Source organism: Sorex fumeus, unplaced genomic scaffold (genome assembly GCF_029834395.1).
Source record: "Sorex fumeus unplaced genomic scaffold, SorFum_2.1 ptg000007l, whole genome shotgun sequence".
In the NCBI taxonomy this organism is placed as follows: Eukaryota; Metazoa; Chordata; class Mammalia; order Eulipotyphla; family Soricidae; genus Sorex; species Sorex fumeus.
Genome location: NW_026606064.1, coordinates 33529367 through 33544252, shown reverse-complemented (window position 1 = coordinate 33544252; position 14886 = coordinate 33529367). Strand labels below are relative to the sequence as shown.

Below are 14886 nucleotides of genomic sequence, written 5' to 3'. Positions count from 1 at the left end.
GAGGAAGTCGGTCGTTCTCTGATAAGGCAGAATGAGCCTCCTAAGTCAAGATGCCTGTATTTGCATCCTGACTAAGGAACGTACAGGATACATGACACAGGGTGTTATTTGATGCTATATTGTCGTTCTTATACTTCTTACACTTGGCTACAAGTATTATTGACACCAGGCTACTGCATGCAAAGGAACCACACAAAACTAGTACTCAATGGTATAAAAATAAATCTATTAAAATAGCCATTAATAAGTTATAAAATGGAAAGCAAAAATTATTTTACAATAGAAAATATAGGGCCAGAGAGATAGCTCAATGAACACGCATTTGCTATTCATGCAGGAAGGCAGGGTTCTGTCCCTGCACTATATGGTCCCCTTGAGCATTACTAAGTGTGACTCCTAAGCTTAGAGCTGGAAGTATCTCCTGAGCACTGCTGAATGTTTCCCCAACTTCTCCCAATAGAAATAGAAAGTGTGAAACTTCAAATAATTTTTAGACTTAACTTCTTCGGCTATATGTATATACAGCATTTCAAAATGGTTGGACATTCTTTTCTCTCATGGAAATACACAGCAGAAATATTTGGAAATCAATGATCACTTTACTCCTGGTTTGGTTATCTCTTAAGAGTATTTCATGCTAATGCTAATATTTGGAGACAAAGTAGATCATGAATATGAAGGAATTTGAAAATCAGTGTGTACAGTATATAAGCACAAGAAATTATTGTTGCTATAAACAGTGAAAAGAAACATCTGTTTCTACAAAATGTGCTAATAATGCCCAGGTACAAATATCTGGGGTTAGCCAATGCTGCTCAAACATTTTCAGGTACCCAGGAAATACATAAAAGGAATTATCTGTGCTTTGCCTCAGCCTATAAAAGATAAATTTCCTAGGAGCATGAATTTTGTCTATTTGACTAGCTGTGATATTCCCAATATCTAGAACCATGGTAAATCACACATTTCCTATCTCTCTATATATGTAAATATATATATGAATAAGTTAATGAAAGGACTCTTAGAGCAGTAGCATTTATTAGTAATCAGGACTTTAATTGCTGCTTCCTCTGAACAGCTGAGCTGAACCAAGTTTGATTTGCATGAATTCATTTATACCTACTATGGCATACTTAGTATTGCCAAAGATAAGGCCAAAGGCTAGTTAAATGTGAAAGACAGATTTTAATCAGTAAAACTACTGCAAAAATCAAGAAAGGCTAGCGTGATTAACTTGGCTTTGATTTATACAGAGATGGACATTTTACAGTCATTAAGGCATAAGAAGGTGGTAGGGAAAGTGCTTAAAATAGTCTTGGGAGGGAACATGGTCCACATGCAACCTTGTTTAGGTTTGTTAACTGGCCCTCACAGAAATTAAGAGGATTGTCTCTCAGTCATGAGGGATGACAGGAACGTCTCTCCAGGAATTGTTGGAACAACTTTCTTGAACCTTGAACCTTGAACTTGAGGGGACTGAGTGGTCCTTCTAGGAAAGCTGCCATGAACAGTTAGAAAAGGTATTGTTATTTGTTCAGTTTTTTTAATGTTTAATTTTGATGTAAACAAAACCATGTGTGCTGAGAGGTATAGAAATTAAAAATCAAAACAAACAGAATTTGTCTCTTGAAAGGATAAACAAAGTGGGCTAATGTCTCCTACTCCTGACTTATTTTTCTCTTGATCCCACCAACAAACAGCCCTTGTATATCTTTCTAGAGAAGCAGCTCCGAATCTGTTTTTTGCCAAATCCATTGACAGGAGAAGAAATATGGAGAGAAAAAGAAGATATGAAGAAGGAAAAATTTTCCTCCCCTTTCCCCAAAAAAGGATGAGAAGTCACCCCAGGATAGTAGTGAAGGGTCTGGAATACTCTGGTGGTGGTTAATGGGCAGTAATTTTGTACAATGTGAGCCTAATCATAGAACACCATTGTAACTCAGTAACTCTTAAACACAATGCAAATACCTCAAGAAATTAGTATTAAAAAGATACCATAACTTTAAGTTTTGTATAGAGATTTTTGTTTTTACGTCAATAATATTCTTCTTAGCATGGGGCAGGGGGGGGGGGCGGTCAACATTGTTCTCTTTGAGAATGTCTTACTTAACCCTCCACTAGGACAGACCTTTTGAAAGAGTTTTTACCACTACGAAGAATTTAGGAATCATAAAAAGGAGGTAACCAAAAAGAGTCATGAAAACTCTTTAGACTGCTTTACTGCTGTAATCTGACTCTTATTATTTACATTGAGACCTTTTTTTTTTTTTTATCTCTGTTGTACTGTTGACAGTGTTTCTTTGACCTTCAGGTTTTATATAAGTTTCTATCAGTAAATGAAATTACTTCGTAACCTCTCTGTGCCTAAGACCTTTGCTTGGCACAGAAGAAGGAAATTCTTTCTCATCTGACAACTTACTTGACAAAATGATTTGTCAAAATAGAGAGTCTGGTTTTCACCCTGGCTGGTTTCTCTATGCCTATTTGTCACCAGGGATTATACTGCCAAGGCTGCAGTGAAGGGAGTAAAATAATGCTTTTTGTTACATGCTCTCAGGCTTTTGCTTGTAAATACTCATGAAGGGAGAGAAAAGATGCTTGAATAACTATGGAAGATCTAAGAAAACTGTTTACTTCCAAGAACTTGTTTAGGCGTTTCTAAAGATAGATTCACCTCCTTCTGTCTTCCAACTGTTCCCACTCTTATTCTAACACTGTAATTATAGGATCAGCCCCACAAAAGTGAGCAGCTATCAAATAAAGTTAAAAATGGGGGGAGAGTTAAAAATGGATGAGGTTTATGAAAAATTTTATACAGTTCCTATATTTTGTCCAAGGAAAAACATGGGTCCTTTTTGAAATTTCAGTTCAACAGATTCAAATTTTACAGTTAAATGGTGGATGATTTGTGGTGAAAGTGAATGAAAAATAATGTTACATGAGTATAAGGGAACACAGGAACAAGAAGAGAGTCATACTTCTGAATGGGTAAAGAGAAGAATACTCATAAACAGTTATTCTAGTTGCCATAAAGGGATAGAGGTAACTTAAAATAAAAGTGCAGGAAGACACTTTTCAGTTAAAAGTGATTTTTTGTTGTGATTAAACAACAGTGAATGTAACAGGCAGAGCTATGTCTACAGTGCTTGACATTTTTGAATTATAAAAACCATACTTGTTTGGGACAGAGATATAGTACAGCAGATAGGGTTCTTGCCTTTCACGAGCTTGCACAGGTTCAATCTCTGGCATCTCATATAGTCCCCTGAGCACCACCAGTGCAGAAGCAGGAGTAACCCCAGAGCATTGCTGGGTGTGGCCCAAGAATAAAATGAAATAAAACAGATAACTGTTCTACTTCTCTGTGGTGCAGATCTACAATGCATCACACCCTCCTACCTATAAGCAGATATAGAATAACGTAAATCGAGTGTTGTTTTCATCAATGCTATGGCCTCTCCTAGCAGTAAAATTCTCTTTGGATAGAAATTATTTCAATATGTATAGATTTTAACATTTTCTTCTCTTCACTGGTCAGAATTCTATTGATTTCTAAACAGACTGAATCGCTAGTTCAAGAAGCATGCATTGTTTATGGTAGAAAGTAAACCCACTTGTTTAATTTAGAATGCTACTTTTATTCTAGTCTTGTTTTCTTACCTAGGAGGAACTGTTTTCTCCTCCTGCAATAAAAGACCTAAATTTTTTTCAGTCTATAAATAAAATGTAATCATTTATCAAGGCATATTCATGGAGTGTCACAAAACCTCATTACTTAAACATTTGTCACTTACTATTAACACCAGGTTTCCATATGAGGGAGAGAGGACTTAGAGTGTTAACCGTTTCTGGATTTGATCCTATTTTAATATGTAGGAATGTGTGTGAAAATTCACGATTCATGTGGGAATCCTTTAACAGATGAAAGTGTTAGCTGCCTACAGAATAAAAATTCTGAACTGGCAGTGCTGCTATAAATACATCGCAAAGAGATGGGACAGTGGAACTCGTGAGATAAATTCTTTGAAGGGAAATAGTACAGAAGAGGAACAACAATGGCAGCTCATTTTTACTGAGCAACTATTTAATGATCATCTTTGTTGTATGTGCCTACTCAGATTACCATATTATCCTACAGAGGATTTTCTATCCACATTTTCAAGTTATGGTTCAAAGCTCAGAGATATTTGGAAAGATTCCATATAACCTTAAGTTGTAGGGATGAGTTGACATGCGGCTGAAACCCTTGTCTCCATTTAACACTACAGGACACTTATTTAGGAATCTCCTCAGTTCCTGGCAAATTGGGACAGTAGATCACATTTTTGGAACATGAGCTGGAAAATTCCAAAGCTGATGCTTTTAATTGGTAGGCTGTGCTGCTTTCGTTGAGGAGAAAAAAAATCAAATAATTAAAGGGTAAAATTTTAGGAAGTGATTAGTAACTTACAGTGAGAGAATACTGTAAATCCATACTTGTGGTATATTGTCTGTCTTCTCTGAAAAATTATCCCCAATTTCTGGCATCCTGTCTATAACAAGATAATCAGTGTGCACTCATATGTGTAATAGGTTGAGATGATTATTACTGACTGAACAGGTAAAAGTATAGTTAGGCCAATAGTATATTTCACAGGGTTAAAAAGAAATCATAATTTTAATGAAATAAAATTTATTAAAGTTTTCTTAGGTGACTTTTCCAAATAATGATTATTAAGAACGTTTAAGATTTTGGCTTTGAAGAGAGGATCACATGGAAACTTCAGCTAGGAAAGAATTACAATGGAAAATGAAGGTAACTAACTGCTAGTTCTACAGACCCTAGAAAATAAGGAAATAGTTAAGTTCAAAGTAATTTCTTTTTCCTTTATTTAAAGAGATCATATGTTAAGGAAAATGGGGATTTGCCTAAAAAGAAACAAAATTGTCATCTGAACAGTGAAAAATAAAATCACCGGAAAGTTTTTTTTTTCCTAATCAAGTAAGGATAAGGCTGAAACAAAGAAAAAATAATTAGCATGAGAAAGACATTGGGTCTTGTCTAATACACAATATTATATCAAATAGATTAATCTATATATAGAGAACTCTTCTTTTTTTTCTTTTTGGGTCACACCGGCAATTCACAGGGGTTACTCCTGGATTTGCACTCAGAAATTATTCCTGGCAGTGTTCAGGGCACCATATGGGATGCTGGGAATCAAACCCAGGTTGGCCGCGTGCAAGGCAAACTTCCTACCTGCTGTACTATTGCTCCAGCCCCAAGAACTATTCTTTTAATCTTTACCTTTTCAGGTTACACATATGAATGTTTCATTAAAATAACATGAGTTTGGGTGCTTCACTAGGCTGGTGGATCATATCTTTTGTTACTACCCTCACTCTATTCTGTGATCTAAGGGAATAATAGTACACAGCACACACTGTGATCGGTATACACAGGACTATTATATGTCTTGTTCAGGACTTAAAAACTTACTCTGCTTCTTACAATTTCATGTCTTGCTTACAATTTCATAAGCCCCAGCAGACCTCAGCTTTCTCTGCCTGTTTCTTTCATTTACGTTGCTGATGTGCACTGTGTATGTAGTTTTTTTTTTTTTTGTAATTTTCTCTCTGCCACTGTAAAAGTAATATTGCTTTAGATATGGAAGAGGCAGGTGTGCTCTATCTTGTTTATCACTAATAAACCCCCAAGCTCTGTTCTCATTTCTAAGCTACTAATGCCAGTAATGATTTCCTAGTCAGAACACACAGTTGGGTATTCAACCCCCAGGTTAAATTTTGTTTTTTACTCATCACCTGTTTTGAGGTGAAAGTTAGACTAGATGAATCATGAAAGTTGTTTTAGAAAGTGAAATATGATGTCATGAAAAATTAATCCCTTTTATCTAACTGCTACTAAACCAATGAGGTAATGTTTCTTCTGAACTCTGTAGAGATGTTATCTCCCCAGAAGGCGGGTTTTTGCCATTACAACTCTTGCAAAATTATTTTTCTTGAAATCTAGGAACAAATTGGAGGGGGCGGGGGGTGGGCAATTCACTTATATTGCTTCAATTTACGCTAATATAAAGATCTCTGACTCATACTTTCTTACATGTTCAGGTAACCTAAAATTCTCAAATTATGGAACACAAGAGTTTAATTAGGCACAACTAGACTTAAAAAGCAATTTTAGTCCAATAATAACTTTCAGAAATTGTAAAAACAAAGCAAGAAATTTTTTTCCAATGCAAGCTTATTCATGGAGTTTTATGAAAAGTTTCTCATCAGAAGATGGATTATTTAAATTAATTTGCAGGGGAAAATGCAGAAAATATCAGAACCATTACTCAGAATAAGAAAAAATACAAATATTCTTTAATGATTATAGATTTGAGTTTGGAATACTTTTCCTGTTTTGCTTCAGTGCCTCTTTGTCATTGAGGGCCTCTATGATGATTTGGGTAAGTATCATGGGTGAATATCTTTGTGTTTTCTCAGCAGAGAACAACAGTTGTAATATGTAAATGGTGCCTCTTCCTTTTGGATGCCTTGGGATATGTATAATAGATTAAGTTGGCTTGTGCAGAGCAAACAGGTCTGTATTACCAAGAATATGAATAATGTCAGCTTCCATAATTGCTAACATCTGGCTTTCCATAAATCTGTTAAATTGCATGAAAGCAGAATTAGATTTCTGTGTCATAAGTAAAGCAATTACATGGAACTCTGTAGGCAATATGGTTCTTATACTCAACTGTGAAATCCGTTCATTCTGTAGTAGCAAAAGCAAATCAAGTCTTTGCACTGTTTTCATTGTGCACACTAGGTGTGTTTATCTTTATGTTATGTTTTCTTAATTTATGAGAGAAGACACTCCCAATATGCTTCAACTTAACAAATGTAAAATAACCAAATGCTAAAACAGCATGTTTCAGTTGGGTACAATTTTGAGATTATTTTAAAGGAGACCATAAATTAACAATTACTACGTAGCCACTATTTGTGAATCTGTTGAAATTACTCTTCAGACAACTGAAGTTATTTAAAATGTTCTCTTCTGTCCCTGTTCTCAAACATTTGATAAAAAGGTGTGTGTGTTGGGGGGGGGGGGGGGGGAGTGGGAAGGTTTCCGCCTCATTCAGTGTAATTACTATTATGCTACATGTATTGTACATCAAATGACAGTAAATTTTTCCAGATGATAATCAGTAATGTGTTTCCTGCAGGATGTGGTACTGGTTATAATTGATGCTTATTGAATATACTCCATGTATAAAATTTCGTCAATATATGACTTATAATGATACTGGTCTTTTGTTTTCCTGAATTATGTTAAACATTGAGCATAATAGAGAAGTCTGTCGTTCTTGGCATTGCAAAAAGAGAAAAAGATTTCATCCTCTGCATTCCATAAACTAATTATCTATGAAGATCACTGTCACTGTCCTCCCATTGTTCATCAATTTGCTCGAGCAGGCCCAATAACATCTCCATTGGAGACTTTTGTTGTTACTGTGTTTGGCATATCGAATACATCACGGGTGGCTTGCCAGGCTCTGCTGTGTGGGTGAGATACTCTCGGTAGCTTGCCGGGCTCTCCGAGAGGGCCAGAGGAATCGAACTCGGGTCGGCCATGTTGGCTGCATGCAAGGCAAACGCCCTACTGCTGTGCTATCGCTCCAGCCCATCTATGAAGATAGATGCATTAAAACAAGTATGTCCTATATACAAGAATAACATGGTACACATAAGATTGTATACCATGGTAAATAAAGTTGTAATAATTATTAAATTTAAGGATATCACTGTCACTGTTCATCAATTTGCTTGACTAGGTCCAGTAATGTCTTCATTGTGGCAATTGTTACTGTGTTTGGCATATCTAATACATCAAGGGTAGCTTGCCAGGCTTTGCTGAGCAGGCGAGATACTCTCAGTAGATTGCTGGGCTCTCCGAGAGGGGTAGAGGTATTGAGGTATTGGCCATGTTGACTGTGTGCAAGGCAAACACCCTACCAGCTGAGCTATCACTCCAGCCCAGTTTAAGGATGATATATGGTTATTTTCATTTTGAAGAATAATTGGGAGTGAAGATAGAATGAATATACTTAGCTTGCTAATTATTAAATACTCTATCTTATTTCCAAAAGGGTGAATAAAAGTTATCAGGCATCTATTATAAGGCACAGAGAACCACAGAACAGGGGAAAGAAGACAGGTGACAGAGAGAGTTTTTTTTTTTATACTGCTCCTCTTATGTGTAAAGTATTTAGAACAGTGATTTTTCATTGAGGGAAGAGAATCCAGGACTCCGGATGCTTTTCTTTCTTCTATCTTCTTTCACTTCCCCTTCCCTTTCTTTTCTACCACTCCTTGCAATACTTGGCCAACCTGGTCAAAGAACTAGAGATCATCCCTCGCATATGGAGGTCCCCAAGTTCAATACCTCTACTGCATGGTCCCTTGAGTACCATTTTTGTATAGCCCTAGTGAGCCCCAGCAGTTGTACAATAGCAGCCCTGAACTTTGAACTGTCTATCCCACACACCTAGGAAGAATATTACAGGCAGCTGACCATGGTTTCCCTGAGTACTGCTTGGGACACCTTCCCAGAGAAAGTAGAATACTGGAATAAATTAGTTTCTAGAAACTGTGTAGTGATTTCTGAAAATATTTCACTTGTACTGTTGCTGCATACTAATCTCATGCATGCAGTCAGTGAGGAAGAAATAATTTATTTCTCAATATTTATCATAGAAGTTTTAAAATTCTATGAAATTTTGACCTTATATTTTGCTTAGAAATTCAACAGGAAACACTAAGAAGGATCTACATGAAATGTTATCATTGAAAATAAACTGAAGTGGCTGAGGAAAACATTCTAAACCTTTAGAACACTCTTCCAGGCTGACAGGAGACTTCAGACCTTGAGTTGAAACACTATAGTGTAATGAACTCTCGTGCATATGTCCAAAGGCCAAGGAGACTAAGCCTGGCTTCATTGGGTATTAGCTGGGGACTTTCTCACTTCTTTATACCTTATCTTCTTTTATAACATGAGGATAAACCACTTCATTTTGCAATTCTATTACACAACTAAAATAAGAAAACCTTGAAGTATACATATGTATATACATGCTATCTTGTCTGTGCAAAAAAAAAAAAATCTGCTGGTGACATTGATGAAGCTTTGATTAGGCCTGGCACCTATGAACAACTGTTCTCTTATTTCAACCTTCTTATTTCAACCTTAGCCCCAGAACCTGGGGCATTCTAATTTTCTCAGGATTACACTAATTGTCTCCTTGTTTTCTACTTGGTTAATATTATATTTCCTCCTTTTCTACAATCCAATGTAGATAACTCAGCCTCTGAATAATTTTGTATTTGAGTCTGGAAGCTAAGTGTGAGCATTTCAGACCTTCACTCGCAATTGTAGGCATTTTATTTAATTTATGAGACTTAGCTGCACTATCTACACAATAGCGATAATGACATCCTCCTACACAGAGCTTCTCTGCAGACTAAATAAGATAGTGCCTATGAACAGCTTGCCACAGTACTTAGCATAAGGTAAACACTCAAAAATGTTAAGTCGTTCTATCATACAGGACTCTTTTCATCTAATACTCTTGGCCAGATTCTAATTTTTTATTCTTTCTTTATTGCAGACATTGATGAATGTGCCTTAAGAACTCATTCCTGTTGGAATGATTCTGCCTGCATCAATCTGGCTGGAGGCTTTGACTGCCTTTGTCCCTCTGGACCCTCCTGCTCTGGTGACTGCCCCCATGAAGGAGGACTGAAGCGCAATGGGCAGGTGTGGACTCTGAAGGAAGACAGGTGTTCTGTCTGTTCCTGCAAGGTGAGACCATGTGATTTCTTAAATACTTTGTCTGTTGTCCCTCCAAGCCCTCTTTCCCAGAAGTTGTTGACTCAGATGTCTCCTGCAGTTCCTTGCAAAGGTTTCTCCTGGTGTTCTCCATGCTTTAAAGTTGCTGAGTGACTGGCAAATTTGCTTTGCACTGATAGTTCTTTTAATCAAAAGTGAGGTGTGGTTCAGAGAACAAACTCATTAAAGGGCAAAATGGCAGATAAGCCAGTGTTTGTTCTGCAGCTGGGATCCTGCAGTGCGTTTAAGGTTGGTTAAGGCTTTAATGAGCCCTCATCCCATATTTAGACAAACTTGTTGATTGAAACCACTCTTTACTTGAAATGATCACCTGAATAAGAACTTTCTATTTCCAGAAGTTAGAGACAGCAGACTCCCATGCTGAAAGAACTATAACACAGGGCCTCTTATAAATGAATGTCTTGCTATTCTCAGTGTTGGGCTTGTCTTTATATTTAGTTGTTTGGAAATGAGTTTAATACATATGAAAATGAAATGCTGGCCTCTCTCTGTTGTGCAAAATGGGTCTATTAAAGTGTTTGATCTCCTTGTGCTTAATTTGTTCTTTTCTTGATCTTCCCTATTCATTTTCTTTTGATATTACTATACTGAAGTTTTTGCATTGCATTTTTATGTCAGCTGAGATGGGACTTTTTAATCTTGGACTTTATAACCTGAAAACCAAGGGAAATTGCTTAGTAGCCTCTTGAGAGCTGAGTCTTCTGATCCCACAGAGCACCCTAGGAACAGAGTTGAAAATTGAAATGAGGCTTTAAAATTTCATTCACCTGCCTTCAAGTCTGTCACACCTCCAACAGAACTGGAGCACATGCTGTAGGGGAGATTTATTATGGAATGTGTAGCTCAATAAACAAAGGAAAATGTATTTTCTTTCTCTTGTAGATAAATCTAGTTTAAAATATGCACATATAGGTCCACTGTCTTTGTTTACTGGACACGTGTTCCAGTCACCATGTGTCAGATAAGCATTAATATAAGAAAAATCTATAGTTAAGCTCACAAACAAATGTCCACTTCTGTTCTTCACCATACAGTTGACACTTTCACCTGATTTACCCATTTTTTTCCCTTCTGATAATCACAGTTTGATATTAGACCCTCAAAATTTAGCTTTGTTTTATTTAGTTCACTTGCTTGTTTCTCTATTTACCACTTGAGTGAAATTGAGGTCTTTCTCCATCTGGGTTTTTTTCACTAAGCATAATGCCCTCTAGATTCACCCATGTTGCTGCAAATGACATATAAATTTACCTTTTTAATAGCAAAGTTGTATCACGTTATGCCATTTTATATACATAGATGTTCATGTGGATATAGACATATATACACTTTATAATCTTTATTAAATCATCTATTTATGACACCTTTTAATGAAAAAGAAGATACATAAACCTAGTCCAATTAGTTACTTGTATTCTTAGATGTGAGAGAGCTGAATTATATGGAATTTCTAATTTTTAAAAGAAGAAGTTCATTGTACTTTAAAATATCTGAAACAGATTATAATAGCATTTGGCAATTGGCCATTATTGAGTCAGGAAAAATAAGAATTAATTCCTTTACTAGTCTCTTCTTCCTTTCCAAAATGTTTGATCTTCGAGCTTCTGAGGATGTTCACAACCTGACTCAAAATTAAGTTTATTATTCTAGATATTCAGTAGAATAGGTAAGTTACTTTAGTAGAGTTTTGATTCATGAGAAACAAAATTTCTTAGTTTTGCTTACATCTATAAGAAACTTACTATTAGTTAAAAATTTCCTAGTACTTCATTAATTAATTTTGCTATTACTTGAAAGAGACTAAATTGATTATTTTACCTTGATTCCTAAATTATCTTGAAAGTTTTATGAGAATTCCATTAGAATTGCTATAGGAAATAAAAATATTCTTGTAATCTTATTTTAATATATGACCATTTACCACACCTCAAAAATTTATTCTTTACTAAAAATAACTAGATAGTTTTATGTGTGTGGTCAGTTGTTTTTCTACAAAATATATCACTCATTAAAAGAATAGATTATGGAGAAGGAGGAGTGCTCAGTTTTATGAAGCTAAATTAAATTTCAAATGTTTCTCTAAGTCATTCAAAGAAGAAATATTTGTGACTTTATATTTCTTTCCATTACTTGCAGTTGAAAGGATTCTATTCTGGTTTGACAAGAAATATCTCTAGTAGTTAAACACCCAGGTGTACAATTACAATGACATTATCTTGAAGGTTAAGAAGTAAAACCAAAATTGGTATATAACTACTGGCTTTTTAAAATATTAGATCCTTCTTACTGAAGATTCAAATAAAATTGATTCATACTAAATAAGATTCAACAAAACATAAGATCAAATAAAATGTTAGGTCAGTCCTGACTGTTGAAAGCAAGAAAGTCAAAGTTGTCTTAAAGCAATGGTCTTGATCCTTAGAGCCCAGCCTTTTTTATGCATTTCTATCTTGAATGTTTTCATTCATTAACCCAAGATCTTTAGAAAAAAATCTATATTTTTCTACTGTTCTTTATTAGAAGAAAAAATATCATATTTGTTACTCTCTAGAAAACAGTATTTTAATTAGAGTGGTTTTATTTATACCTTTGTTTTAGTTTAGATCTTGAAGATGAGTAGAGGAATGGGCACACAAATAACCACCTGGAAAACCATGGTAGAGTCATATACAATCATTTTGAAATATGGAAAGGGGAAATAAAGCTTGATTCAGAGTGGAAACAGAAAAGATGAGAGTGACTTTGAATTATAACTTAATTACAAATGTACTCAAGTAGATGTGGGAAAAATAAAAAAAATTAAAAAACAATTTTGAAAGAAAAATTGGACCAAAGATGCAAAAAATGAACACATATACTGTGAAGAGAGATGACTCTTGGGATTAGAATATCAGAAACAAGAAGTGCACGGTTATGGAATAGTTTGCTGATGAGCCTGCAGAGAAATTCTGGGGGCATACTAGAAATGGTTATAAAAATCCAGATTGCAATTTCATTCTTTTCTTGTTATTCCTTTGCTATGTGGCAAAATCGTTTCCTTTTTCTGGGCCTGGCTTACTGAAGAAGTTGGTTTGAATAACTGCTAAAATTACTGCACATACTGGTGCTACAGTGCAGGTGGGGTGTAATTTGAAGGCAATGTTTGTTTTGTGCAAAGATGTGCTCCCTCAGTCCAATACATTTTACATGTAAAAGTAAACTAAATGGGTCTACAACAGTGTCTCAGACTTTTTCTGCTTGTGACACTTTCTGTTTTTTTTCCATCCTATCCCCTTCTCCCTTGTCCAACAGGTTGGATCACTATTCTTTTGCTCTTCACCTCCATTAACATGATTTTCACCTGAGACTATCCTTGTGGCCCACAAAAGAGCAAATGGCTTGAACATGAGAGATGCTAATATAGACTATCCATCTCAATGTTATATGGAAGGATTTAAAACATTTTTTTTTCCTGAAGGGCTAGTGAAGCTTTTCGAACTGGAAGTACTCTCACATATATTTGATTCTGCCATTACAGTATGCATTCAGTTATAAAGAATAAATGAACCAAGATATTTGGCTTTCGATAAAATTCTATCAGTGAAAACAGGCAACTGGCCCAATTTGAACTGGGACATAAGCTTGCCAAAACAAAATAAGTTTATATTGCTATTCAGTTTCCACAAATAATCTTACCTAAATTCACCTTCTTGATTTAAAAGTTTCAAACTTATAGCTGAAATAATAATAGTGAGTTATTCAATATGTAGTAAATATCATTGTGTTGACTTTAATAGGAAACATATAACTTATGATATAAAAACTATGTTTTTTTGGTATAATAAGAACTAATTTGTTTCTTATATGCTAAGGACGTGTATTCCCTGAATTTTTTTAATTCAGAAGCAATTTAAATGGTGTAATACTGCTTATAGAACAACTTTCATTATAAAGCTACACATAAACATTTAGATACATTGGCAGATGAGTGGAAAAATACTTTAGCATTTAAGTAGGGATTGTTCTGAATACTTGAGCTAGGACACAGGTGAAGTTTATAGAATGACCTCAAAGATCTATGGCAAGGAGCAGCATTACCAGTAGTGGCCTCTATTATCTTGGCAAGTTTGGATTTTATTGTGATTATGCTCTATGAGCTGGGTTGTATAACGTCATTTTCATTGGAATAATGTGCCACCTCTGCCATTTTCATTATTAAAAATGATTTTCTTGACAGTTACCTAGTAATTCAAAAGCCAAAGTGAAACAACCATTGTTCTGAAATACATGAGAAACTAAAAGGGGTAATATTTGGCATTTTCACATAATTGATGAAATTTTAGTTGTATGAAATTTTTTTAATTTACATTATACCTGGAAGTTCTCCACTTATTCTTATGCTTTAGATTAGCACTCTGGGAGAAACCTGACTTTTTGATTGTCTCTCTTTGACTGTACACTATAGTATAGTCTGCTGAAAGTGCTAATGCCTATATTTGTGTTGCTCCTGAACATAGCCTGTGTATTCTGGAGTCCTTGGAAAGAATAATTGTGTGTCCCCAGGAGCTAAGCTCACCTAACAGTATCATCTCATAGTTATAATTTCTTTAAAAAAATCTGTGGGTTAAATAAATATCGAGAGAGAAATCTGTGGCAGTGGCTACACCCGTAAACCATATAGTGAGTTGAGTAAAGGCATATGAAATGTCAACAAAATTAAAGATTTCTAAGATTTGAATATTTCTCTTTCTAAAGTTCAGTTCAGTAACTCAGTTCACTTGTATACAGGATATATGTCTACACATTTAGAAATGTACATATATGCGCATATCCCTTTATATTTGGGAATATTATCATTTCCTGTCATTTTTACAGTAATTGGACCAAAGTACATGATTTTAGTTGCAAGAATTTTTTCATCTCTATTGTGTTATTTTATATGTAGCAAGCATGTCTTTCCTTTTTTCATATAAAATGTGAAGTAAAGTTTTATTTTAGAAGACATT

General features: G+C 35.1%; 1 protein-coding gene across 2 annotated transcripts in view; it reads left to right on the top strand.

Moving 5' to 3' along the window:
• Window positions 1-14886, top strand: part of NELL1 (neural EGFL like 1) — a 1007676-nt gene that overhangs the window by 980649 nt on the left and 12141 nt on the right. For both annotated transcript variants that reach the window (XM_056131034.1, XM_056131033.1), the window contains one exon: window positions 9660-9853. In XM_056131034.1, the coding sequence (XP_055987009.1) occupies window positions 9660-9853 (194 nt within the window). The remainder of the gene's footprint in view (window positions 1-9659; window positions 9854-14886) is intronic.